This window comes from Hetaerina americana, unplaced genomic scaffold, assembly GCF_022747635.1.
Source record: "Hetaerina americana unplaced genomic scaffold, ioHetAmer1.1.p SCAF_2, whole genome shotgun sequence".
Classification (NCBI taxonomy): domain Eukaryota; kingdom Metazoa; phylum Arthropoda; class Insecta; order Odonata; family Calopterygidae; genus Hetaerina; species Hetaerina americana.
In genome coordinates this window covers 49,115,690-49,140,945 of record NW_027286763.1, presented here as the reverse complement: position 1 = coordinate 49,140,945, position 25,256 = coordinate 49,115,690, and the positions used below count along the sequence as shown (strand labels likewise).

General features: G+C 37.8%; 1 protein-coding gene across 2 annotated transcripts in view; it reads right to left on the bottom strand.

The window, feature by feature from the left end:
• Positions 1–8,904, bottom strand: part of LOC139687890 (tetratricopeptide repeat protein 27) — a 33,162-nt gene extending 24,258 nt beyond the window's left edge. Inside the window, exons 1-4 of one of the 2 annotated variants that reach the window (XM_071585224.1) lie at positions 8,740–8,904; positions 8,395–8,566; positions 4,334–4,604; positions 1,376–1,640 (exon numbers count right to left, since the gene is read on the bottom strand). In XM_071585224.1, coding sequence (XP_071441325.1) covers positions 1,376–1,640; positions 4,334–4,604; positions 8,395–8,566; positions 8,740–8,806 — 775 coding nt within the window. In that variant the 5' untranslated portion in view covers positions 8,807–8,904. Of the gene's footprint in view, positions 1–1,375; positions 1,641–4,333; positions 4,605–5,032; positions 5,064–8,394; positions 8,567–8,739 lie in introns of those variants that run through there. The other variant, XM_071585225.1, reaches the window with a different exon arrangement.
• Positions 8,905–25,256: the final 16,352 nt, after the last annotated feature.

The following is a 25,256-nucleotide window of genomic DNA, read 5'->3' as shown; positions in this document are numbered from 1 at the left end:
CTGTGGCATGACAAAAATATACACAGTTTATTGATAGAAAATTATTTAGGCATCCACCACATTTTAGTAAATGAAGCCATATTTTTAAATTGTATAACAAAGATGACCTATTGTGCAATTTCCGTCACCGAAAGTATGCCTGTATTTGCCAATGAATACATATACCATATTTTGGCTACGGGAGAAATAGAATGAAATGGTCACCAGTTTTTGGTTGTTACCAACATTAAATATACATAAACTACATACCTGACAAATAGCTGATCTTCCCTCAAAGTTATGTTGCCATATTTGGCGAAATATAAGCTAAAGGAGAATGTGCTTTAATGAAAAAATTGGCTGATATGGTGATCAATTATACATTAATCAATGATTCAATATTTTTTCTTAATCTTGCTTCCTACATCCACAGTTATCACTGACTTTTACTAATGCACTTTTTAAAGAGAAGAAAAAAACACATAAAACTATGCAAAAATTTCAGAGGGTAAAAATCATTTGCCTTGACTGGGATTCGAACCTACAACTCTAACTTTCAAACCTCAACTCTAAATTTCAGAGTTTAAGAGGATGCCTTGATAGCTTAACTGGCTAAAGCACTCGACCGGACATTTAGGGATCTGGATACAAATCCCAGTCAAGGCGAATGATTTTTACCCTCTGAAATTGTTGCATTGACATGCACATTAGTGGATGACTCTGTTAAACGTTACTGCTGTGGCATCTCCCGCAGTTTCTTTGGAACATGAAACTACGTATTATGAATATACATAACAATGATTTTTGTATTCTTATTTCTTTCAGGATTTCCATCTCGTATCCTAAAAATGACCACAGATATAGGAAAGTCAACTGAGAAGATCAATAAGCAGGGTACAAAAACAACTGGAAAATTGAAAGGAGAGGGAGAAAGATCTGCAATATGTCACAATCCCCTATGTGGACAGAACGTAGGAAAAGACAACATACATAACTCTAACAGAAGTATAAGGAGACCATTATAGATTCTCCAATACAAAGAAAGTGGGTGACATTATATTCAACCCAAAGGACCAAATTCCAGACATCATGCAAGAAGGAGAGGGTATGAGATAATATGTACGCATGGAAAATTACATATTATACAAAGAGGAAGAGTTGTAACACACAGATTAAAAAAAAAACAGAAGGGATGCCAAAAAGAAATATTTTTGCATTTTAGTCATCACTGAATATTCATACTTGGAACACACAAGATGGCTATCTTGAAATAAATATGAATACAGCAATAATATTTCTTGTAAGCCTACACATTATCTATAGGTATTGTTATTTTAAATACTCCAGACAAGCAAATCAAATGCAATCAATACACATTGTTATGAGAGGTACTTACCTCCTAATGAAATCTCAATTCCTGCACCTTGACTAGCTGCTTGCAGACATTCATTGGATTTCTGAACTTCAAAATAGTAGAGATATATAATGGCACACTCAATATTAAATAATGTTCTCAACTGGCTATCCGTGGAGCATGCAACAATTTCTTGATTAGGGACCTCTCCTAATAGCTTCTTTAATGCATCATGTAACTGGGGAGATTTTTCCTCAAGGACTTGTTGGTGCACAAACAAATATCGCATTGACCACCATCTGCTGCTCTATAAAAGAGTGAATCAAACAAACATACTTTTTAAAATATAGAATTGACTTACCCCCTATCGTACCTTCGTTATTAAACATTAACACACACAATCATGTCATAATATGATCAAGAGTAAGATACAGATCATCACTAAAATTGAAATTACAAAATTAATTTTACTGGTTCATTGTTAGGATTGGGGTTCAAAATGCTAGCTACGAAAACCATTAAAACAGAATATTTCAGATTTTTCCAATCAATCTTAACATATGGCATCCCATTTCGGAGATCCCCCTTGAACATACAAATATTTAATAATTTACAACAAATTAGGAACTCAAGATTAATGAAATTGTTCTTCCTTAGGACCCATAGCATACCATAACATATTCAGATTTTAGCGTTTTACCAGCCCAAAGTTGATATATTTTAGGAACTGCAAGTTTTATTCTCAGCAATAACCAAATGTTTACAAAGAATTCAGATAACTGCATACATTTGGAACCTACTAATTGAAAACTACAATACCTTGAGTTTGATTCTTTTCATTTGAATCCTCACAGAGTAAATAACATTGCAAAGCAAAATACTACTCAAAGTCTAGCTAAATATAATGAAATTCAGGAGTAAAATCTTAAAACTAGAAAAAGGAGTACTGAAAAAAAAACATTTCAAGGGTGCTTCAGAATGGATTATGTAATTTATAACACTCAAAAATGTACAAGCCATGTATTTTTTACCAATATTATATGAATTTAATATATTTTTTATTGCAAGCTTTTGGTAAATTTATACTGCATGAGAAATAATCAATGATTCCAGGAGTAAGAAAAATCTGCCCCTGCTCTCCCAAAACTTAGTAACTCTGAACATAACACAGCCATGAGCTGCTGCTCCTTGCCCAACTGCATTTCAAGCTAATGCACATTTTGCAATTGTACCATTATATATGTTTGTTAAGCCCTGCCCTGAAACTAATCTAAAAACTATTTTCTCCACACTGAGAAACAAATCCAGGGCTGACCTTGATGGAACTTCTCGTGAAGTTGTTTATCATGGTTTTGAAGCTATTAAAGGACCCCTTTTGTTTTTAATTAATGACTCTTTGATGCAAGGAATTTTCTCATCCCAATTAAAAGAATCTAAAGTAGTTCTCATTTAAAAAACCTTGACTGTGTTAATGATTTAAACAACTAAAGATCAATAGGTATCCAAAATACATTTATAAATTACAGATTCAGGTGTGATGTGATGGAACTGTTCCATAATAACAGAGACGAAGACTACTACAACATGAAAATTACTTGAAAATGATGTAGTGCATCGAAACTAGTCATGAATAAATCTTTATTTAGAGGAAAATTGTAGTACTCTTCGTATCAGTTATTGAAAAATAAATTTGCTAAAATATTTTAAAAGACCATGTATATTCAAATAGTGTCTTATCTTGAAAAAAATTTCTTACTTTCCAATTCTCAGCATGGATTTATATGAGAAAGATCTCCTATAACTGCTGTATATCAGGCGATTGACAGCATACTTAACTCATTAGATTTTAAGCACAAAACTCTAGGGCTGTTTTTTGATTTGTCAAAGGCTTTTGATCATGTAAACCACAATAGACTTCAAATTTAACTCAATAGAATTGGAATTATAAACAAAATGGAGTACTTTCCATGAAATGAGAATGTGACGGAAAACCTGCCAGTGAAAATTAAAGACGGATCAATTGAACAAGTGAAGGAATGTAAATGTTTAGGTATTTCTTAATGCACAACTATTTCTTGGGATACACATTTAAAAGCCCTTCAGCATAAGCTCAGTTCCACTTGCTTCATATTTAAACACCAGCATAAGGTTACAAGCAAAAGAGCACTAGTGAATTTCAACTTTGGGGAAATGTTTGTCACATATAACCTATAGTATAATATTTTGGTGCTCAGATGCCATTTCTCTAACTATCTTTAAAATGCAAAAGAAAGCAACCAGAATAATCACTGGGAAACCTCATAATGTACCATGGAGGCCTATATTCCAGGAATTAAATTTGATACCCAGGTGGGTCATTTCATAAAGAAGGGATGTTCAAGGAATAGGAGAAAGGTTAGAGAAATCCAGCAATGGTATTAGCCTCCTCTCAATAAAAGCCAATGGGCTCACAATTTAACTTTCCATCCAATAGACAGTATATTCTAATTGAAGTAGCCTCCACATGACATCCATATCAGGGATAAAAACTACTGAAAATTCCTGCCATTACCAGGATTGGAACCTAGGCCCTCAGGGTTGGAAGCCAGTAGCCACCACACTGGCATGATCCCCCTAAGAGGTTTCCCTACAATTAATTGTTCATGGACTACCACAAAATTTCAAAGAGTTGAGTTTTATTAACAACAGTCTGTTTTTTAACTGACATAATGTATGGAAATGTTTATCTCCTCCATGAGTTCATCCTTCACCCAAAGGCATGCCTCACCCATAGCACATGAGTTCATATTTCACCCTAAAGATGAGGGCAGACTTAGCTATCAAAAATGCCAATGATGAACAGTGCTAATACCTAGTTAGGAACCAGAGAACTCTTCAGGCAACACGGGTTGATTTAAAGTGGAATCAAACTGGTCATTCATTTGACCTTCCACAAACTTCACACAAAATACCAAAATGGTGAATTAAGAGCTGTCTCAATGTCCTAAATGTGATAGTTACCTGCAAATCACAGAGTCGCCAAACATTGGTATACAGGATGATTCGAGCAATGAGCAAGAGATGAGGAAGCACCACACATGGTGTAAGGCCTTCAGCATCAAGCGCCAAATGTGTGCATATCTCTTCTCTAGAATCCGGTAAAACATACTGGCATCCTTTCAGCCAAGGATACCTGTTGAGAACCTCTGTCTCATTAACAGGCGGGCCTGTCCAGTTGGCTTGAATAAAAGCCTGCAAACAGGCCACTCCACAAAGTAGGGCATCCCGCTGACTGAAACAAAAATATAACTATTAAATGTATTTTACAGCCTCACATGGCTGCAAGTTATTACATACATCACCAACACAAAATTAGACTACTCCTTGATGTTGCAGTTTGGATCAAGACACAAGTAACAACTAATGGTAGAAAATATGCATGAGGTATGATAAAAAAATATGCACAATTTTTTAAAAACTTTTTCAGGATGTATAAGTAAAATCATCGCAAGACTGACAGGTTTAAATGGTCATTTTTTCCAAGAACAATATGAGACCATAATGCTTGTAATCGAAATCCCCCACTAAGTCGGCTCGACATAATAAGTATTAACCTACAAGGTAGCGCATGGTTCCAGTAGTATATTTATATATATTTTTTGCAGATTCCCCCCACTTTTCCCCATCCATTTGAAAAACCTTAACCCCCTCATCCCTTACCCTTTCCTCCAAGTGCTGCACCCCATGCCACACACCTTTTTGGTGGCTTGCAGGGTATTGATGTAGATGAATCATCACAATTTTTTGGTACTAGATTGGTACACATATTCTGTAGATGTAGATTTATTCCGAAATCAGTTGCTATATTGGATGTTTACTGTATTGCTGTCAAAAAAAGGGTACACATGCTTTGTGTTGTGGCATGCTTTCCATTGAATTTTTCTTTAAGTATAAAATAAAGTGCAGTTTCATATTAGAAATGCTGAAAAATGCTTTTGCCAAGTCTTTTATGAATAAAACAAACATTTCCATAAGGTAAAACCATTTTTGAGAGGGCAATGAAGACATAAATTGATGATTAATTGATGAGCATCATGGATGCCCAAACACATCAACAAAAAATTAAAAAACTGTCAGGCATATTAACAGTGATATTTTCAGAGGCAGATCTTCCTCGGAAACCTGGGTGACACAGTGAATTGGACTGGCCACCTTACTCTGATGCGTGAATTTTACAGGCCATTGGAAATATTTTAAAGTTAGGTGAGCTCTACCCTAACCTACCTAACTGACCTTTAGTTTGATCAAACTCACATTAATGATGATGATTGAGAGTAGATGAATGATATCCTGCTATTGGATGAATGGTTCCAAGAGATGGTAGGATTAATGAAGAGAGTTAAAAGTTACGAGAAAGCTGGCTATTATGTCAATTATTAAAAAGATAGCATTTGTCTAAGACAGCAGAAATAGTACTGAAACAAAATTTACATCTTCGTACATTATTGCATGGAAGAGAAATTTAAGCGAAGCAAATGGGTGTGGAATCCTATCGGTGAGTTGGCTGTAAAAATAAAGAAAAATAAGGTGAGATATGAGAGCGCCATAATGGAGAATTTGGAGCTTAATTACTGGACAAGTCTGAAAGAAGTGAACTTATCTGTTTTGGCTATTTTTTCCAATTTTATTTTTTGGTACCTTGATGACTGAGGTATAATATTCATTCAGGGCAAAATTGAGAATGTATTAACATGGGCTTCCACATTGTTTACATTCCATGGAAGACTATTACAGTACACAAAAATAAAAATTATTCTAGAGGTTTAGGCCAAAGAGCTTAGGTCATAGCTCACCAAATAGGTCTGTATATGCAAACCATAAACACAAGTAATCAACCAAAAGGTCTGTTTGATAGGCGAGGGTAGAGCTCACACAATACTACGCCTAATGGCATGTGAAATTCACACATTTGGTTAGGGAGCCAGTTCACCCTAAGCCACCATTGGATTCCTGGGAAGTTCTGGGGCCCAAAAAATTACGCAGCTTGGTTGCCCAGTGGCATGCATGGGAATTGAACCTGGACCTTCTGGTCAGTGGACCAATGCGCTAACCCATATTCTACCATGCCCCCTACCTATATACAGATATGTATGGCACTAATTCACCACAGAATTACTTAACTTGGAGATCATTCCTGGAAAGACAACGAAACAGTTGTCACTTGAAGATTACTAATATGGTAAAGCATGGGATGAATATGATTGAAGGGGTCCTCAAATCAAGGAATTTTAGAAGTCTCAGGAATTGAAGAGCATGAATGAAAAAATGCTTGAATGTGACAGAGGAAAAACAAGAATGAGTGCATTAAGTCAGAATGGAAGAAAATATTTAAAATGAAGTAGGTTTTTCAAGCCACAATTCCAATTTGTTCCTTAAGCTCACCTTAAAGAAAACTGTGTGGAGAGTAAACATTTGTTTTAATACACATTAAGTACATTAATCATTTTCTAATTATTGTTTTTGCGGACGAAAATATGGGATATTTATTTATAAATTTAGCCTTTTTATCAAATCATGTTAACATTTTTAAAAATCCTGTTTTCAAAAGAACTTTACCTAATGGATAATGATGCCTTGCATTGTGGCCTAATGTTAATGGAAGATTATTATTATAATATTATTAAATTATCCAAATCCAGGTATTGTTTACAAGTGTTCCCAATGTAAATCCAAGCTGAGTCATATTCTCAGTACCAACATTTTCACAGGAGCCACAGGTGATAGAAGAGAGAAGGGGCGCTCATCCACCATTAAAAAGCCTGAATGTGCGCTAAAATGTAAGCATGTCTGAGTTTTACATGCTCACCTATCACCTTTTGAGTTCTAGATTGTGGCTTTGGTTGGATTCATTTAATGTGAATTAACAAACACAAGAAAAAGAGTTTGTGCAAGTGAAGACCTACACTCTGTGTAACTATTATATCACTAGATGCAAGGAATGAAGATATTATTAGTCATTACACATCTAATATATTTTTACTGAGAGCACTTAAAATCATTGCTGGGGTAGTTCTTTGCTGCAAATAGAAGAAAATGAAACTCCAATTGCGTTAAAGTCAGAAAAATTAAAATGAAAATTGGGGTTAAAAAACCTACATCTTATTGATAGATAAAATAGTATGATATCTTTTCAGTGTTCCTCTGGGTTAGTGTTTATTTTCCACCAGCATAACTAATGGATGAATAAATCATTTGGTTTGAATTTTACCTCTAAAATAGGAGCAATAGTGAAAGCTACCATGCAAAGGTTCTCAACGTGGAACTTCTCCACACCAAAGAATGATAAATTGATACTTAGACCAGAGATTTCCAGGAGGAACAGTTAATTTATTATTCCTCGCTGTTGGGGCGTAAAAGCTACTTTTGCCATGCTCTCCAAAGCATATTTGTAGTATTGAATGGATACTTCCATTAGGAAGTTCTTCAAGAGAGAAAAAAATTCCAATCAATGTGATCGATTCCAAATTAAAGAGATACGCTGAATATGGGAACCGTAACTCCAGTACGCAAACATGAATGTACTCGCTACAAAACTAAAATTTGAACCAGAAATTGTTTATTCATCCAATATCTTTGCTAATTATGAATAAATTAACAATAACGCTTTCAGGAACGAGTGGCTTCTAATTACAAATTGCTTTTGCGTAGTTCGTTTAGCGTATTGATGCATGGTTGCATACAGCAATCTCATATGAAAAAATAATTATTCAGTTAAAAAAGCGGCGTAATATGTACAACCAATGCTTTTCCTACTCCATTAATTACAGTTTTTGACGTCTATTGCAATAACAGGGTTATATCAGAACCCCGGAGTGTAAGTGGTTCCAAAATGGTTTACTTAATTCTTCGTTGACATAGTTAATCGACTACACATTCGTTGCCGCCTAAATATTTGAGAAGCCATTAGCGTAAGTTCCAGCTACACTGATTTTATAAATGTTTACAAAAATGAATGGTCACTTAGTACCACTTCCACAGACACAAGGGTGACTGGGCTAATATACTGCCACATGAGAACCTACCTTTCAATTGATCCTTGGGATAAAAAATTTTCAATCAAATTGCTGAAATATACTTCCAATGCTGAGCAATCGTCTTTACTAGGAGGCAGAAATATTGCTTTCGCCGTGTCTGATTCAAATATTGTGAAATATCGACCGCAGCTAAGATCTTGCCATAGCGGTAATGATTCGTCTAAAAGTAAAGAGAAGGTATTATACTTCACTATTAATGACGTAAGAATAAGGAGATATATAACAATAATAATTTTATTTCCTATTGGCTACCGCTTAAATTAAATTTGTCTAGTTGAGTAATGGCATGGTAAGTAAAACAAGAATGAAGAGAAATATCAGCAATGAGACAACCTTCTAATTTTGAATCCAAGCGCAAAATACATTCCTCTATTTTTTTAAATTCATCATGTGACCCCATTATTTGCCCTAATTACATTTCCTGATTCACGCGTAAATAATTAACGCCCAAATTAAGTCAAACTGTCAAACCACAGGCTTGATTGCAGGCCGGGAGTGTTTGCGAGATCGGCGAAGCAATTGTTTCCCCGACGGTCGATCAGGTTGCAGATAGTATGAGCGGTAACTTCGAATGTGGTCAAAAGCCTGTTCTTTAAAAATCACTTTAATATACTTTTAAAATCACTAGTATTTTACTGATGAGAATTTAAAAGCAATATTAATATTTTTTCTTTTGTACCAAAGAAAAAAATGCCGTTATTAATAATATAATAAAAATACCGTAATATTAATAATAATAAATATAATATTTATGTGATTGCTAATACGTGTCAATTGAAATTTAAAAAGTGCAAATCTTACCTTATTGTTCCAGTATTTCCAGCAATTGGTGTACCGGGGCAATAGAAAATAACAAAATATAATCAGCTGGTTTGTGAAATAAAAATTTGTCGGATATAATAATATATGCGGATAGTTCTGTTAATTGTTTTCGTCCATAAAAGAGGAACTCGAAACATCTCTATATACTCTAAATTAAAATAAATAAACTAACTATAAATTCAAATATTAATGTCACGGTTGGTTAATAGTTTTTAACCTATGAATATTTATAGTACAAAACTTGGGTAAACTCTTCGATCTAAAAGTTCGATCTCCACGTTCGTGCCTAGTGCCGAATGCTGTTACCTGAATTAGTTTTAACCATTCAGATAACATTACCCGTAATCATATATTAATCTCGCTGTTTAATATTACTGGAGTACGGATTACGAAAAATATTAACGTGATATTAATATAAACTCAGTATCATATTTCAGTCTCATACCTTCGTGACGGTGTTCAGAAAACGGAAACTTTAAGTCGGTGTTAATTTAATGACAAACTGTTTAAGGATTTGGAAGAATTTGCACTAATGTGAAATTATTGAAACTTCTAAAGCGACCACTTTTTCTGACATATTTTCCATAATTTCGCAAATGCGAGGAGATAATAAATATACCTCTGAACCTACCTACAAGAATTAAATAAAAAAGCTTAAGATTTTCACGCTAGCGTAAAATAGAAACAAAATATTTAATATTGTAAAATTGACAATTTAAAAGAATGTGGCTTTTGAACAAAGCTGATAGAAACCAGAAGGGTTAATGCAATTTTTAATTAAAAATTAACAAAAAGACATGAAACTAACTATTCATCATTTCCTCTTTAAAACAGCTTTCTCAATAGTTAGTGAAACAAATTTATGAGAGTGCTGCATTTAGGATGTTGAACGACCTCCAATTTAAAAATACATTGTTATAGGCAGAAAAATGACCAAAATATCGAAATATAGAAAAATATTCAATACGCAAGTAAATCGTGGGGAGAAATATGCCCCTTTCGCCGATTCACTTACTATTCCGCCAACGCCATTGTTTAGCAAAACTTATTTACAGCATTATCTCAGTCATTTCAATTTCATTACTAAAATGAGAACCTGAGAACCTTTTGAATAAAGTCTGAGGCAAGTAACTTTCCAACCAAAGACGAGCATCTCTGAAATTGAAAGATTAAATGGAAATGTACTTGTATGTCCATCCCGGTCGCAGTGAAAACTACGTCGTTAAATTTTAATTATCACTGAAAAATAATCGAGATAGAATCTTCATTTTTTTGTCATTCTTTAGACTTACTAGACTAGTTGAATGAATAAAACTAGAGTAGTATTTATACTAAACGTGTTCAGGAAGGTGTTGGGATCAATTTCGGAGTAATTTGCAAGGAAATGACTCCCGTCCTAGGGATCGAGCCCACCCAGATAAAGGTACACACGCAAAGCACACACTCGAGTGCACTAAACACCCCAAGTCAGTGTTATTTGCGGAATAATCAATTGTGACGCATGGGACAACCACAAGATGCAATCACTCTTCTATACTCTGAGGTAATGGATATATTATACCGGATACCTCCCGTGGAGTTGAACAACTCCGTAAGAGAGCAACACCAGAGGGTCACAATATACAAGTGCTACATGCACAATAATGCTTTTATGCGCACAGCGTGATGCTTATGCCTTCTTCTCAGTCTTCTTGGGCAGGAGCACCGCCTGGATGTTCGGGAGAACACCTCCCTGAGCGATGGTAACGCCCGACAGGAGCTCATTCAACTCCTCGTCGTTGCGGATGGCCAACTGCAAGTGACGAGGGATGATTCTCGTCTTCTTGTTGTCCCTGGCAGCGTTACCGGCCAACTCGAGGACTTCCGCGGCCAGGTACTGCATGACGGCGGCCAAGTAGACTGGGGCACCGGCACCAACACGCTCGGCATAGTTCCCCTTGCGGAGCAGACGGTGGATACGACCGACTGGAAACTGAATACCGGCCCTGCTGGAGCGGGACTTGGACTTCCCCTTCACTTTTCCTCCCTTTCCTCGTCCCTGTAAGTGGTTCAAGAGGAAATTTGTCCCACACCAGGGATCAAAATACCAGAATGAAGTTATTACATCCGCCGGGAGCTAAGCCCAGTAATTTTTATATTTAACTTAGGCATCCTACTTCTTGAAAATCTAATTGCCTTTGTTTTGCGTACATTGATTCTCAACCAATACATACGTGGGAGAAGGAGTTTTTATGGACTGATTCGAAATTGATCAGGGAAGAAATTGGCCGGAAGAATTTGTAAGTATTAGCTCACATCCCAAAAATAACGAAAAGCAGTCGTGTGTGCGAGCAATAAGAAGATAAAATTGATTCCAAATGCGGCTAAGGTAGTACTTAGTATTATCAAAAGTAAGGTTGAAGAAGAGGAAAAATGATTGCTTTGTGGATAATCAGTTTTGATTCATAAATTTCCTTGTACAATACTTATTCTACATCGAGCTCAGCAATGTTCGTGAATGTTTCGCTAACTTAAGTTTGATTATCCGTCAAACTAACTGATTTTATGGATGCCCCGTAAACTTTCATTCATACCTCCAGCACTTCCCATGCCTCCTTTTCCATTTCTTTTCGCGGGTTTGTGGAAATGCAACAGGTGACAATGGACAGTCTCCTCCTACCCACTTGCCTAGACTCTCCACCCGTCTCTCACGTTTGAGGTTTCAGAATATCTCCTCTATGAACGTGGTAAACATGTTAATTCGCCCTCTTAAATGATCAATCCCATCGGATATTAGCGTTTCTATCCCAGGATGCATACTGTTACAGTGGGTGTCTCCTGGCTACAGCACAGAATGGTTTATAATTCACAGTAATAATTTTTCTTAACTCGAGATGTCAAAGAGGATGTTGATCAAATTTTTGTGAGTATATGTGTGCTTTTCATTTGATGGACATGGCAGTCAAATATGATTAAACAATTGCATTATCATTCCAATTGCAATACATTATCATTAACAAAAATATGTTGTAATCATTTATTTTGCATTACATTTAGATTTTATTATCAATAAAGGCAATAAAAATACTTAAATTTCACTTAATTATTTTTGTCTCGATAATCCATTCACAAAAATATATTTTTCCATTAATAGATGCCAATGTATGTGTTGCCCTATATGTTTCGTTCAACTGATGTTAAATTGTGTTTTGTGACTGGTTTAATTACCTTATTCTATGCATTATGTAAACCTGTTTCACTCCATAGGTTTCAGAACCTCATGTAACATGTATTCTGCTCCAAGGGACTTTGCAATAAAAATTGTTTATTATTATGTCTTAAATTCTTACGAAGGTTTAATGGAGGTTATCCCAAAATTGTTTTCTCATTCTCAGATTTACAATAGGCATCAACTGTCGACCAATTTGATTCGCTATCATCCAAATAATTAAATTACTACGTTATAGAAGGCAGAAATAATTTAAAAAGGTTTGTTTTCTTTAAAATGTTTACTTTATCTTTTTTTTAACGGGAGTGGCATTTGGCCTGGCATTCGCCCGCGGTGAAGGGAAACCACTAAAAACCTTCACAGGCCGCCTTCTAATTGCGTTTACACTCCAATAACACCATTTCAATTTAAGCGAATACGTATTTTGACAATATTTGTTGAATATTAAAATAATTTCAAGTCATTAAGCATTACAGACACACTGATAGCATGTTGTGGATTCGCAGTGTAATGATGGTGACTCATACGTACCCGCCACATTCACACACACCATACACATTCACACAGGTTAGTTATCACAGGTGCAAATAATAATACAATACTCTAAAATTAGAAAGGTCTACCAAAAATCAATCATCTACTCGTTTAGTAATGCATTGCTAATGCATTCACACATGCGCTCAAATACTATTATCCAAGCATACAATGTGTATCGTAGTAGTAGTAGTATTTAGGGGAGGCGACGGACAGCTGAGGTCATTTGCGCCATAGGGGATGGACAGGAAAGAAGGAAGGATGGAGAGAAACCAGGCGTCGGCATTAGCGTACTCTTTACGAAAGACGCCAAGGGGTCCGCAGCTTAACGTCCCATCCGACGGACGGCGTACTCACTCAAAGTGCCCTCCACAAAGCACCTCAGGTAGGGACCGAAATACCTCTATATAATATTCAATACCGCCGGGATTTGAACCCGGGCCCTCTGGGTGGGAAGCCAGTACGATAGCCACCATACCGATCCCGATCCCCAGAAAGATAGCTTAACTCAAGTTAGCCCAAGTGGTAAGTAGTCTTTTCTAGCGAAAGGAAAATTTTTGAGACAATATATCCTAAGCTAAAACATTTTTTACTTGATATTTTGCGTGTCTCGAAAAAATCTCTTCCTCTATCTGCAGGCCAACGATTACCCTATGCTCATTACCTAGTTTAGGATCTACGGCCCACCAACTGTGACTGTGACACGACACTGAACTTGGCCCATGGGAAAGGGATATCTCAGCGGATTATCCAAGAATTTTAAAATATCTCATACACTAGATCATTTTTTCCTTAAAATGTGGCGTGAACATTAATCATAACTAACTCTATCTGTAGGTATTCGTATACCCCATGCTCATTGCCTAGTTTACGAGCCAGGCCCAACCATTCGTCACCAGAGTCGTCCTTTCACACTAAAAATCAGAAAGTACTTAACAATATCTTCTAAACCATTACATTTTTTCTTACAATTTGGCATACACTAATCACAACTTACTCTACGTACGGGTATTCGCTTACCACATGCTTATTTGCCTAGTTTACGATCCAGGGCCTACTATCATCACCAGAGTTGTCCTTTCACACAAAAAATAAGGAAGTACTTAATTTTTAAAACTTAATTATATCTCCTAAACTAGAACATTTTTTCTTACAATTTGGCCGACTGTTTGTGGTGAACTATCGGAGTGTTAGTTAATGAGTTAAGTTTCATCAGCAAATTCACGGGAGGATCTGAACTGAGGGAAAATGAGGTTACATTTACCAATGAGGTATTCACAGTAGCCATACATGGGTTTTACGACAATATTAAAAAAATGCTCATGGAAGTGGTCTCAATACATTTAAAGGTTTAACTTTACTGACTTTCCGCCTAGTTACCCCGTCAACAAAGGCTACTGATCCGCATTACAGACCAAAATGAATGATTATATCGCCAATACCTCTCGTACCTCACGATGATTTTATTGTAACTTCAAGGATTAATACCAGTTAATTGCTAATCCTATCATAGATATGATTTAAAATAGCAGAAAATAGCGGTTCAGGACTATGCGATTTAGGTTTTCAAACTGGATGAAAAAGCCCGACGGATTTTTTTCAGCAGTATGGGGACATGTTGGGCTACCGGAAGAAATATCTACTAACAAGCGGAATCAATACCACAGAAGTAAGAAAACTTAATTGACTCTGGGGTATGATTTTATAAATGGTTTTGAGGCACTCAGAACAACAGAGACAACTATTAAAATCCACAATAAAAAAAGGAATAACCTCATCGATCGCAGTTTCAGACAAGCCTCATGAAGACGGTCAAGGTTCACAAGGCAGCAATTGCGGATGAACAGATTCTTTAAGTTTAAGTCTTAATGTAGTCACAGGTCTTATTTTTCAATACTCTTTGGAATATTGTTTTGCATAACTGGCACTGAGTGACGAGGTCCTTTCTTTAATAGAGTGAGTGGTTGATGCCTCAGGTGCACTTACTCCTTTCCACGTTGCGTCACGTAAAGAGTGAAATCAGGTAAAAACAAACATCTCACTCTTTGTTACCAAGGTAGGGAACAAATGACGGATGTGTGCGCTTACCAGGATCAATAATTTCAGTTACTGAAGTAGCAGTGACATTCATAGGGGTCCTGATGGAAATATTTACCGGCGATCTCACGGACCTTTTTTGCAAAACGGGGAATGCCATAATTCCTGCTGTTAGTTAATTAGTTTCCGAACAAACCAAAAACTGCTCCAGAGAAATGGCGCATTGATTACGCTATTCCTAAATTTGTGCCTAAACTTATCGTAATCTAATTCTTATTTCTCTCAATCCGTGGGCATTTAACATGCATAGCGATATCCCCTGTTGTGTTTAACGTATTTGTTGCTTATGCTTAAAAACTGTGGTTATTAAGATTAGGTGAGCACTGGTTAAGGGAAACCGAAGAAGACAATTCTTTGATTCTACTAATCCATATGTAAACTCATTCCAAATTCTTCCGAAACCCTTTCAAAATCATATTTTTGTGATTAGTTGAAATTAGTTCCAAGCAAGTGTAAAACACCAGGCGCGAATTATTAACGTTCCCTGAATAACACAGTGAGGTTTTTCCGAACGGTTTCACGTTCTTCGGGAAGGACAGGCCTAATGGTCATTGTGGGATAACATTAATCTCAGTAAATTCACATCTTGGTAGTAAACTATATGAATGCGATGGCAAGGACATAAAAAGAGTTTGGTGCAACGTAAAAGACTTCAACGACAGATGCCTTTTCGTGTGATCATTTTAGAGACCCCAGACTCCAATATAGATGTTTTACATAAGCCCGACGAACAAATGCCCTCATATCCACCCCCGGCGACAAACGTAGTAACAGTATATTTATAATCGCTGGTGATATTAGCCTACCGTCAATTAACTGGGGCTCATACTGCCTAGGAACATTGCAAAAGAAACGAGATTCAAGAATTTCCTATGTATTCGCTAAGCACCCTTTAGAACAAGTAGTTACATCAGCAACAAGGAATCTGAGAATACTTGATATCTTTGCGACGTCTATACCCGAGATAACTACAAAATATGAAACAATGGACGGGGTCAGCGACCATTAAGCTATTCTTGTAGTAATTTTATTCGCGAAAGTAAAGAAGGAAATGCGTAAAGTATTCATTTTCAACGAGGCAAAATTTAACGGACGAATTCAAGATAGCAACCCAGACCGCCGATACGGTGACTCCCGCAGTTTCTTGGAATTATACGTATATTGCGATTTGACTTTTTAGTGAATAGGCCCTATTAAAGACTATGACTACATGACTACCATGGACTTCAACCTTCACGTGGTGGAAGGGCTTGTGTGTTCCGATGACCCCCTAGAGCTGTGCTGGCAGGAGCAATTATCATTGCTTCTGTAAGTACAGTTGCTAAGATGTCTGGCCCCAGTTGTGCAGCCAGTGATGCATGTTGAGTGATGGAGTCTAATTAAGAACATTATTGAGGAAGGTGGTAGGAAACCACCTAAATTATTAATCCCATGGTTTTCATGACGGACAGTATGTAGAAAATGAGTCCTGGCAACTACGGGATTCGGCCCAATCGGCCGTATTTCGTGCCTGGCGGCGGGAGAGACAAGGTTTCGGCAGTCGTCAACTCACGAAACCCTTGGAAAGCAAAACTAACAGCAGCAACACAGAAGAAGGCCGAATCAGTTAGAATAGGAACTTAGAACGTTAGGACAATATTGAGTATTGGAAAATTAGAGAATATAAAGGGAAAGCTGGAAAAAGGAAATATATGTAGATGTTGCAGGTCTATGCAAGGTTAGATTGAAGGATAGCGGTGATTACTGGAATGATAGTTAAAGAATAATTTACAGCGGAGGGGATGAGGTATTTCACGCCTTCCACCTATGAGAGAGGGGCTACTTACTTATTGAACTCTGGACAAAATATTCCCGCTGTTTAAAACGCTTGAAAACCGTGCGAGAAAGCGAAAAGGGAGCTTCAGGACACTTCTCAACATAAAGTAAAATTGAAGCGAGAGGTCACCGACGAACGAAGCCATGAGTTGTCCGCTCGCGATAACCTGGCTGACACTCGCTTGTCTTCTCACGCCTTAAGGTCGTCCAGTTCATATGGGATAGCGCGAAAGGTGTTGTTTATCCCGGGAGGGCAATGCTGAAATGTGACACAGAAGGAAAGGGAGAGTGATGGAGAGGAAAGGCCAGTTTTCACTCTAACGCCCGAGTAGGCGAGCTTGTTCCCCATATATTTGACTGCACCCGGAATCGAGCCATTTTAAAATTATTTAAGGTTATACATGTATTCGGCTCTCTTTTTCCCCATCTCCAGTAACCTTCTCTGTAAGGGTTTGTAATACATTTATCTCCCTTTTCCTTCCACTCACATATTAAGCAGCACTATCATCATTTTATCGAAGATGTACCTTTCCCCAAAGAAAAATTAAAAACCTCATTTAGTTTGATTGAAGCGCTGTTCACTGCTATCATCTACAGCTGATTTCACATATGTTTTTCAAAAATTTAATTTTACTTTTGGTTTTATTTAGTACCCTGCGAGCCATCACTAGGGTGTGTGGCGGTGGGTTATTACACACCAGACTACCCTTGACCCAAGACACCTCTCCCTTCCACAGCGGTCCGGCAAACATTTTATTCTGACTCCTTATCGTTGGTGGGAAAAATTACATTTTACACCTATTTCTTCTGCTCTTAATCTCTCCAACTTAGGGTAAAAAAGAAACATTACACTTCCACTATTCCACTTCTTTTTTACCCTCATCATGAAGGAATACCACAAAGTTAAACCTGAAACTGTTATATCCGATGACAGTTTCAGGTTTAACCACGAAACCAGTTCAGGCCTTGCATATCTCTCCAATTTAATTGACATGATCTCTCCTACCATGAAACGATGGGGCTAGTAGCACAGGTACGCCACCTAGAATGATCTTTTTTTTTAACTAAATGAAACAAAGGTTTCTAAACTCTTTTGAAAGATTTGCAAGTTCTTGGATAATTCTGAGTTTCGTATGTGAACATTGGGCCAACGCCATTCTTTGGTGATAAAAGTTCTTTAAGATGTTCTTCATTAAAATTATTGAAACAATGCAGTAATAAATCTATGTTAAGATTTTAGGCCCGTACTGAGAGTCGCCTTAAGTATTCGCACTCATTTGCCTTGATCGCTTGTACTGCCTACTGAGAGCGGAAAAAAGCTTCATTCGAATTCGAAGCTTCCTTTGATTGAGCGACCAAAACAAAGGGAATATTTGCCTTCTTCGCGTAGACTACCTTCGAAAAGGAGATAGAAATCCTTCCTACATTCTCACCTGTGTCTGTAAAGGCTCGCTTCGTAGGAAATACTCTCGGCACGGGCCACCCCACCCTTGTTCACAATAAGGAGACTTGTGAAGAATGAAATGGCCCACACCACCGTCCCCCAAAAGCCAAGTGTCAAATTTAAGTACAGTAGCCCCAACTCATTCCGTTTGGAAGGACAGCCTACTAACTTGGGAGTCCGCTGGAAACACAGTCAGTCGCTGCGTTTGCCATGGTCGAATGCACCCGCGCTCATTGAAATCAATCCCACCCCTCCACTTATTTCCCCTCCCACTTGCGAAGCCGTCGGATAGGTCAACGTGAAAGGACCTCCACCCCAACAAACTTTTCCCCCCACCCTCCTATTTCACTCATTTCACATTCCAACGCACTCATCGGCCAGGTCATCTAGACTGGTTGAGTTCCCCCCCCCGCTCTCGTTCCACCCTCTCGTCCTAACCCTCCTCCCCTTCCCTGTCCCAGACAGGCGTCATAGTCTCCCTTACGCAGACAGTAAATCCATGAGACTGTTTGGAAGTATCCCTTTCTGACTGGGGGTTAGTTTTCGGGTATGTATCCCCGCTTTCTTAATCGCAACTTACGACAGGCAGGGATAGTGTGGGAGAATTCTCACATGAGGGTAGGGGTGATTGAGACCAACCAAAGAGATGATGGAGTCACCGCGGAAGATTAATTGCATGCTACCCAAGGATATCCCAGTGCACTCCACAGTCCGTCGGATGGCACGCAGATGACTCATCGCACTTCCGAGGCGCGGTTGGCAATGTTGCTTCCCCTGTGCCTCATCCCTCCCTCCCCCTCTCCGACGACCCTCCATCCAACTCACCCTCCCCGTAATGTACAAGGTACCATGCTCTTATTTAATGAACTCAAAGAAATACTCAGGTTCACACTGCCTACTGAGGAATAGTAGTTGCCAGCACATTTATTTTACCGAGTTCCTGATGAAATATTCCTTACAGCAATTTATCGCCAATTTATTTAGAACTTGCAAATTATTATCCGGGTCGCAAGGCATTAGCATCATCATTGGGCGCATTTACTTACACGAGTGTTACGGCAGGTATTTGTATAGTCATGGACTAACAATGAGACCCAAGATTGGATTCACTGAATGGTCACACGATGGCTCGTTTAATGACACGCGCGCATTTCTGGAGGGGCCTGCAATTGCATTGTCGGCTGGTGGTCTCGGAGGCAGCTCTACGTACACTCGGCACTCAAGCTTTCGGCGAGAAAGGGAGAGGTTATCTCCAGGACTCCAGTTCGCTCTAGTGCAAAACCCTGCGAAGTTACGCGAAATGCGCTCTATCGGAATTGAAATGGGCTAACAATTCCCTCCGCCTCCTTTCCCATCGTCCCGATTCGATTTCACTCTCTCTTGTGCGAAGTCTCCCACTCAATGAACCCCCCTTACCTCCCCCGCCTTACCCCCATAGTCTCCCCCTTTACTTGCCGACGGGAATTTGGTCTCGCCAGTTTGCTTCGAGAGCCGGGATGAGACAGCCGATCGAAGCGGATGGAGTTCGCTATTCCGGAGTTCGTGGAACCCGCGAAGGCATATCGGGCGAAATCACGGACAGCTCTACATCTGTATATCAATGGTGAGTGGCGATTTTATACAAACCCACGTGCAAAAATATAGTGGTAGATTATTAGGCTTCTTCATAAACGTGTTCAGTGAATCCAGTTTCTAATTGTCAGGTTTCGATCATCTAGATCTTAGGGCTACTTTCCAAAATTGACTGTTGCATGTTAGTACGTATGTATTCAGTCTTGAAAAATTATTTGGAGATGTGGTTTTTTCAGCTGGCGTCCGTATATACGAGATACGCCAAAAGCCTTGGGCCAAATTTAAGTACATTAGCCCCAACTCACCCCGTTTGGAAGGACAGCCTACTAACTTGGGACTGGAATGGAAACACAATCAGTAGCTGCCTTTGCTATGGTCGAATGCACCCGCGCTCATTGAAATCACTCCCACCCCTCCACTTATTTCCCCTCCCACTTGCGAAGCCGTCGGATAGGTCAACGTGAAAGGACCTCCACCCCAATAAACTTTTCCCCCCTCCTCCTTCATCCATTTCACCAGTCCAACGCACTCATCGGCCAGCTCATCTAGGGTGGAAGAGTTTTCCCCTTGTTCATTATTGTCTCCACCACTCTAGCCCCAACCCTCCTCACTCACATCCCCTCTCATTTCCAGGAGGGCGTCATAGACGCCCGCCTTGGAATAGTCATGTCGCATTTCATTTGCTCGCTCTCCGCCACTTCCCGCGCCAGCATCTTCCAGCTTTTCATTCAATGCAATCCTCCATATCGCATTTTTGCATACATTGCTTTTCTTGTTTTGCTTACATTGCTTCTTCTGTTCCTGGAAGCCATCCTTCCCTCGAGCGGAGAGTGAGTGGAGCTCTCTGGAAGCATTCTGTTCGTGACTGCGGAGGGAGGACAACGAGTGTGAATGTCGGAGTGAGGGAAGTTTGGGCCGCTCCAGTGGGTCAATGGAATTACTGGGCGCTACTCCACGTATTCCAGGTGTGTTTGAATGAGTTTCACAAACTCTCGCCGTCGATTTATATCTTAGTAATCGATCCGAAGGGATTTTTTGAAAGATGACGATGATTGTACACCTCGCGATGAACTCTCATTGCCCTTGTGAAACTCCAGAATCTAGTGAATTGCAACATTCAAATCATATCTATGTCCTATAATATCATTTAACTCAATTTGTGTGTATCACATAATAATCCTATTTTAATTTCAGATTGCTCCAAATGTGTCGACCAGGATTTCATTCCAGGGACCACTTAACAGTATGTAAAATTTCGGTTTTCTGAACTACCACATTGCATCATTGTATTAGGATTATTAATGTAATAGGTATATCAAATGTTTGGGGCAGTTACCTGGCAAGGAAAGATCCAGGCAGATAAATTGCTCATTCCTATCTCTTTTCATGTACTTCAGTTCAAATTTGTTCTAAATGAAGATAATTACTCATAATCGAGTGATATAAGACATTTAAAACTGGTGCCATTTAATTATGAGCTGGTAAAATTGACAACTTATGACAATCATTACATAATATCAATTTTTTTAGAATGTTTATGCATTCTTAGTTACTAGCCAAATAACATAACTTCAACAAATGAGATCAGGTTGGTGCCGCAGCTAGTGTATTGGCTTCCCATGCTGAAGGTATGGGTTTGAATCACAGTGGTGGCATAACTTTTCTAAGATACCCTGATCCCTACTTGAGCATTAAATTGTGACCCTTTGGCATCTTTCCCTTATAGAGGAGACTAATGCTGATAATGGTGTCCTCTCCCCACCACCATCCCCAGGTTGATATCCTAGGGTATTTATTCAAGCTCAAATGAGAATATTCATGAACTTCTACCTCCAATATTGGGAATGAAGATCAACCTAGTCTGTGATCCTTGTTTGCTTTTATTCAAATGATCAATGAGGTTTAAAATGAAACATGTCTGATATTTCTATCAGGTTGGAGATGTATCACATCCAGTGTCCCTATCTGTGCAAGTTATGCATCTTCTTTCTCACCAGAACTCCATCAGCCAAAATGTATGAGCTGAGTTGATAGCTTGTGCCATGGTTTGTATCATTCCACTATCCTTTTATTACTATGCACAAAGTATTTTCACATTATTATGCCATCTTCAGGTACATGTGAGCACGTGTGAACAAATGTGCCAACTACTACAGGAAAACAATTATAGATTCACTTACAAAATAGAACTGGGAGAAGTGCAGTACTTCATTATCAGACTTAAGTATTTGGTTGTCATATTGGGATAGATTTTGTGGAAATAATGTTAATGAACAAATCATAGATTGTGAGTAAATCAAAGTTTAATGAATTTTCATAATGTTGCATTTCATAGCAAGTGAAAATAATGTTACTGACAAACCATGTAATCAGCATGTAGTTGTATCTAGAATGAAAACGTTATAGTGGTAAATTACTTCCATATAGGTATTGAATAATTTTTAGAGAGAAATTCAAAACTCTCTAATCATACCCATCATATCAATCTACATTCTAAAATCTTACTTTTCTTACTCAATTTAGTCTTATTTTTATCTTGACCGAATTCATTCAACCATCCAGTTCTGATGCCATGTACAGAAAAAGTTAAAGTAATAATAGTTAAACCACACAGATCCACAAATTGGGAGATATTTTAAACAAATTTTCCTGGTTCCATAACTTATTGTTGAATTTTTTCTTTGTTGCCTTGACCACCAAACTGTTGAGTAGTTGAATGATACTTTTTTAGTCACAAACTCCCACATGCTGCCTCCCCTGCCATTATTGTACTTTTTTAAATTTGTACTTTCTACCTAGATGTAAGATTGGTAGACCTCAACTCATACCCCAAGCCAAGAATGGACTCCACTTTGTAAGATACTGCTTTTTGATGTCTGCAACATCTCCCATTCATCATCAGCATAACTTTGTTGTCACCATTTGTGTGCTTTTAACTGAAAGAAGCCATGCTCTGATGTGTGCTCGACCACATGAGGTCCACTGAGGCAGAAGAGGGGATAGAGAAGAGATCAATATTCAGACTGTAAGTATTGACATAAGCTATATAGCTATATATAGAGTTAACAGTAATTTGACTTCAAGATCTTTGCAGTGCTTCTACAAGAAGTAGTGAGCGTTATATGTAGTTAGCTGCATGTCTCAAGCCAAAGATGGCTATTTGTTCTTCAATAAATTGAAAACAGTTAATTTTTTTATTCAAATTTTGATAGTTTTATTTGTTTCTCTCTCAAATAAATCTTTTAATTGAAGAAAAACTCTTCCAAATCAATCTCATATTTCCCTTAAAGTAGTTGGATGCCATTCATCTAATGTGCTCTGTGAAATAGTTTTCTTTGAACCTTGGCATAAATTTAAGTTAGGACACAGGTGTGGTATTGTCTTCATACTTTTTTAGTTTGTGAGAATGTATTAATTTCAATAGCCTTCATGGGCACATGGTGATGATGTGAAGATGGTGTCTCTGGTTTCCCTTAGTTTTGGCCGTTTGAATTTTCACTACCATGAGTTGGTGGGCATCCTTTTTTGAAACTCTCAGGTTATTTGTATGATTTTTGTGGCTTGTATAAGGAGTTCGTTAGAATCAGCTCTCAATGGCCATTAATTTTGCCTTTCCAAATTGCATGTTGAGCAATCACCAACAAAGAGAATTGCTTCTTTGTTCAATGTCTCCATTGCATTATTGCAAGTGATAGATGAGTTCTTTAAGAATGAACAATGTAAGACTTGTCACATTAACCTTTCACCTTGCAAACACCTCCGGGAATGTTTTTAGTTATAAAATTCTTTGAATTAATTGCAAAACTGCTTTCAGACCAGGAAGACCAAAGCAGTGGAAATCCCAGGACTACTAATTCATCCTTGCTTAACCCTCTGTTACTGCAATTAACACCTTAACACCTTCTGTTACCTATATTCTTACCTCAGGTAAGAAAAGCCCCAGCCCCCTCTCTCCACACCTTTCTTTCAGATCTGAGCTTTTTTCTCTGTACTTGCCTATTTTTCATTACCTTGTTTTGCTCAGTCATATTGTCCAAGAAAGTCAGTTCACCTGCTGCAGAATTTCACTGAAAGGTAATCTATAATGAACAAGATGTTTTTTCTTTCATTTGATGTTTCCTGGAACTCGCATGTCATTATTGAAAGCAATGACCAATTATAGCATACTTCTTTTGAAATTTCACTGTCATTAACAAACTATACTCTCACTGACATTACGTAGACTTGCCTGGAGTGAAAATTATTACTTTATCTGAGTCGTGACAATTACTCATTCTTACTTACCCAAAGGGATCATTGAGCTACAAATCAGTAATGTCTACAGACCTTAATACTCATGTTCTCATGGGCCCATGGATTGTGACCCCAATTAGGGTTTCAAAGGGTTTTATGTGGGATTGCCAGCTGAATTACACTAAAAATGACAATGATTTTTGAGCAATTTGGATTTCAATCAGCATCATGGTGTGAATAATATTATAATTTAAAAGATTCCATGAAACCCATTAAGACAATCCCAATTGCAAATTTTCTATTACTTATTAGAGGGAAAAAGGTTCTTTGTTACTCTCAGCAATGGATATATCCTCCAAAGGTGATCTTAAATGTTTTGGCACTGAAATGTTTTATTTGAATAGCTTAGGGACTGAGGGGCATGACCCAAGTTATTTTGGTATAAGGCTGAATGGAGAAGGTAGAAGGGAAGGTGGAAGATTTGTCACAGGACTAAATGGGATGCAGTTGGCAGGGCACCCATGATAATTATCACTTTATCACAGTCTTGACTTTAGATTTCTAATATCCTGGTTTGTAATGATGAAGATAATTTCTCTGGAGAATCTTGCTCCCACGAATACTTGTAAATTTCCACTAGGTAGGCCATTAAATGAAAATTTCAATTAAAAAAAATATAGGGTTGACCTACATGGGCAAGAGGATATTTTTAGTAATTAAAAAATTATTTGCAATCAGAGTTGAACTTTAACGAGGTCTGATTTTGGAATTCATAGCCATTGTAGCTTTGTAATGATCATGTCATGGTTATGATTTGTTCTATAGCTGCTTCTGAATCCTGATTGTTGCAGTATAACAGTGGTAAAAGCAAGCAATTGTAGTGGTCGCATGTGAACAATATTCATGGTAATGGTGGTGAATTTTTGAAAGAAGAGGGTCCTACTATTGATTCAATAAATCCAAATATATAATGATTGTTAATAACTTGATAGCCACTGTTGAAAGTTAATTTTTTTTCATATTTATTAAGAACATGCATTTCATGAAAGTTCATAAGTTATAATTAAAATTACTTCACTGCAATGAACTCGTAAACATTCAATAAGTAGAAAACACTATTTACAC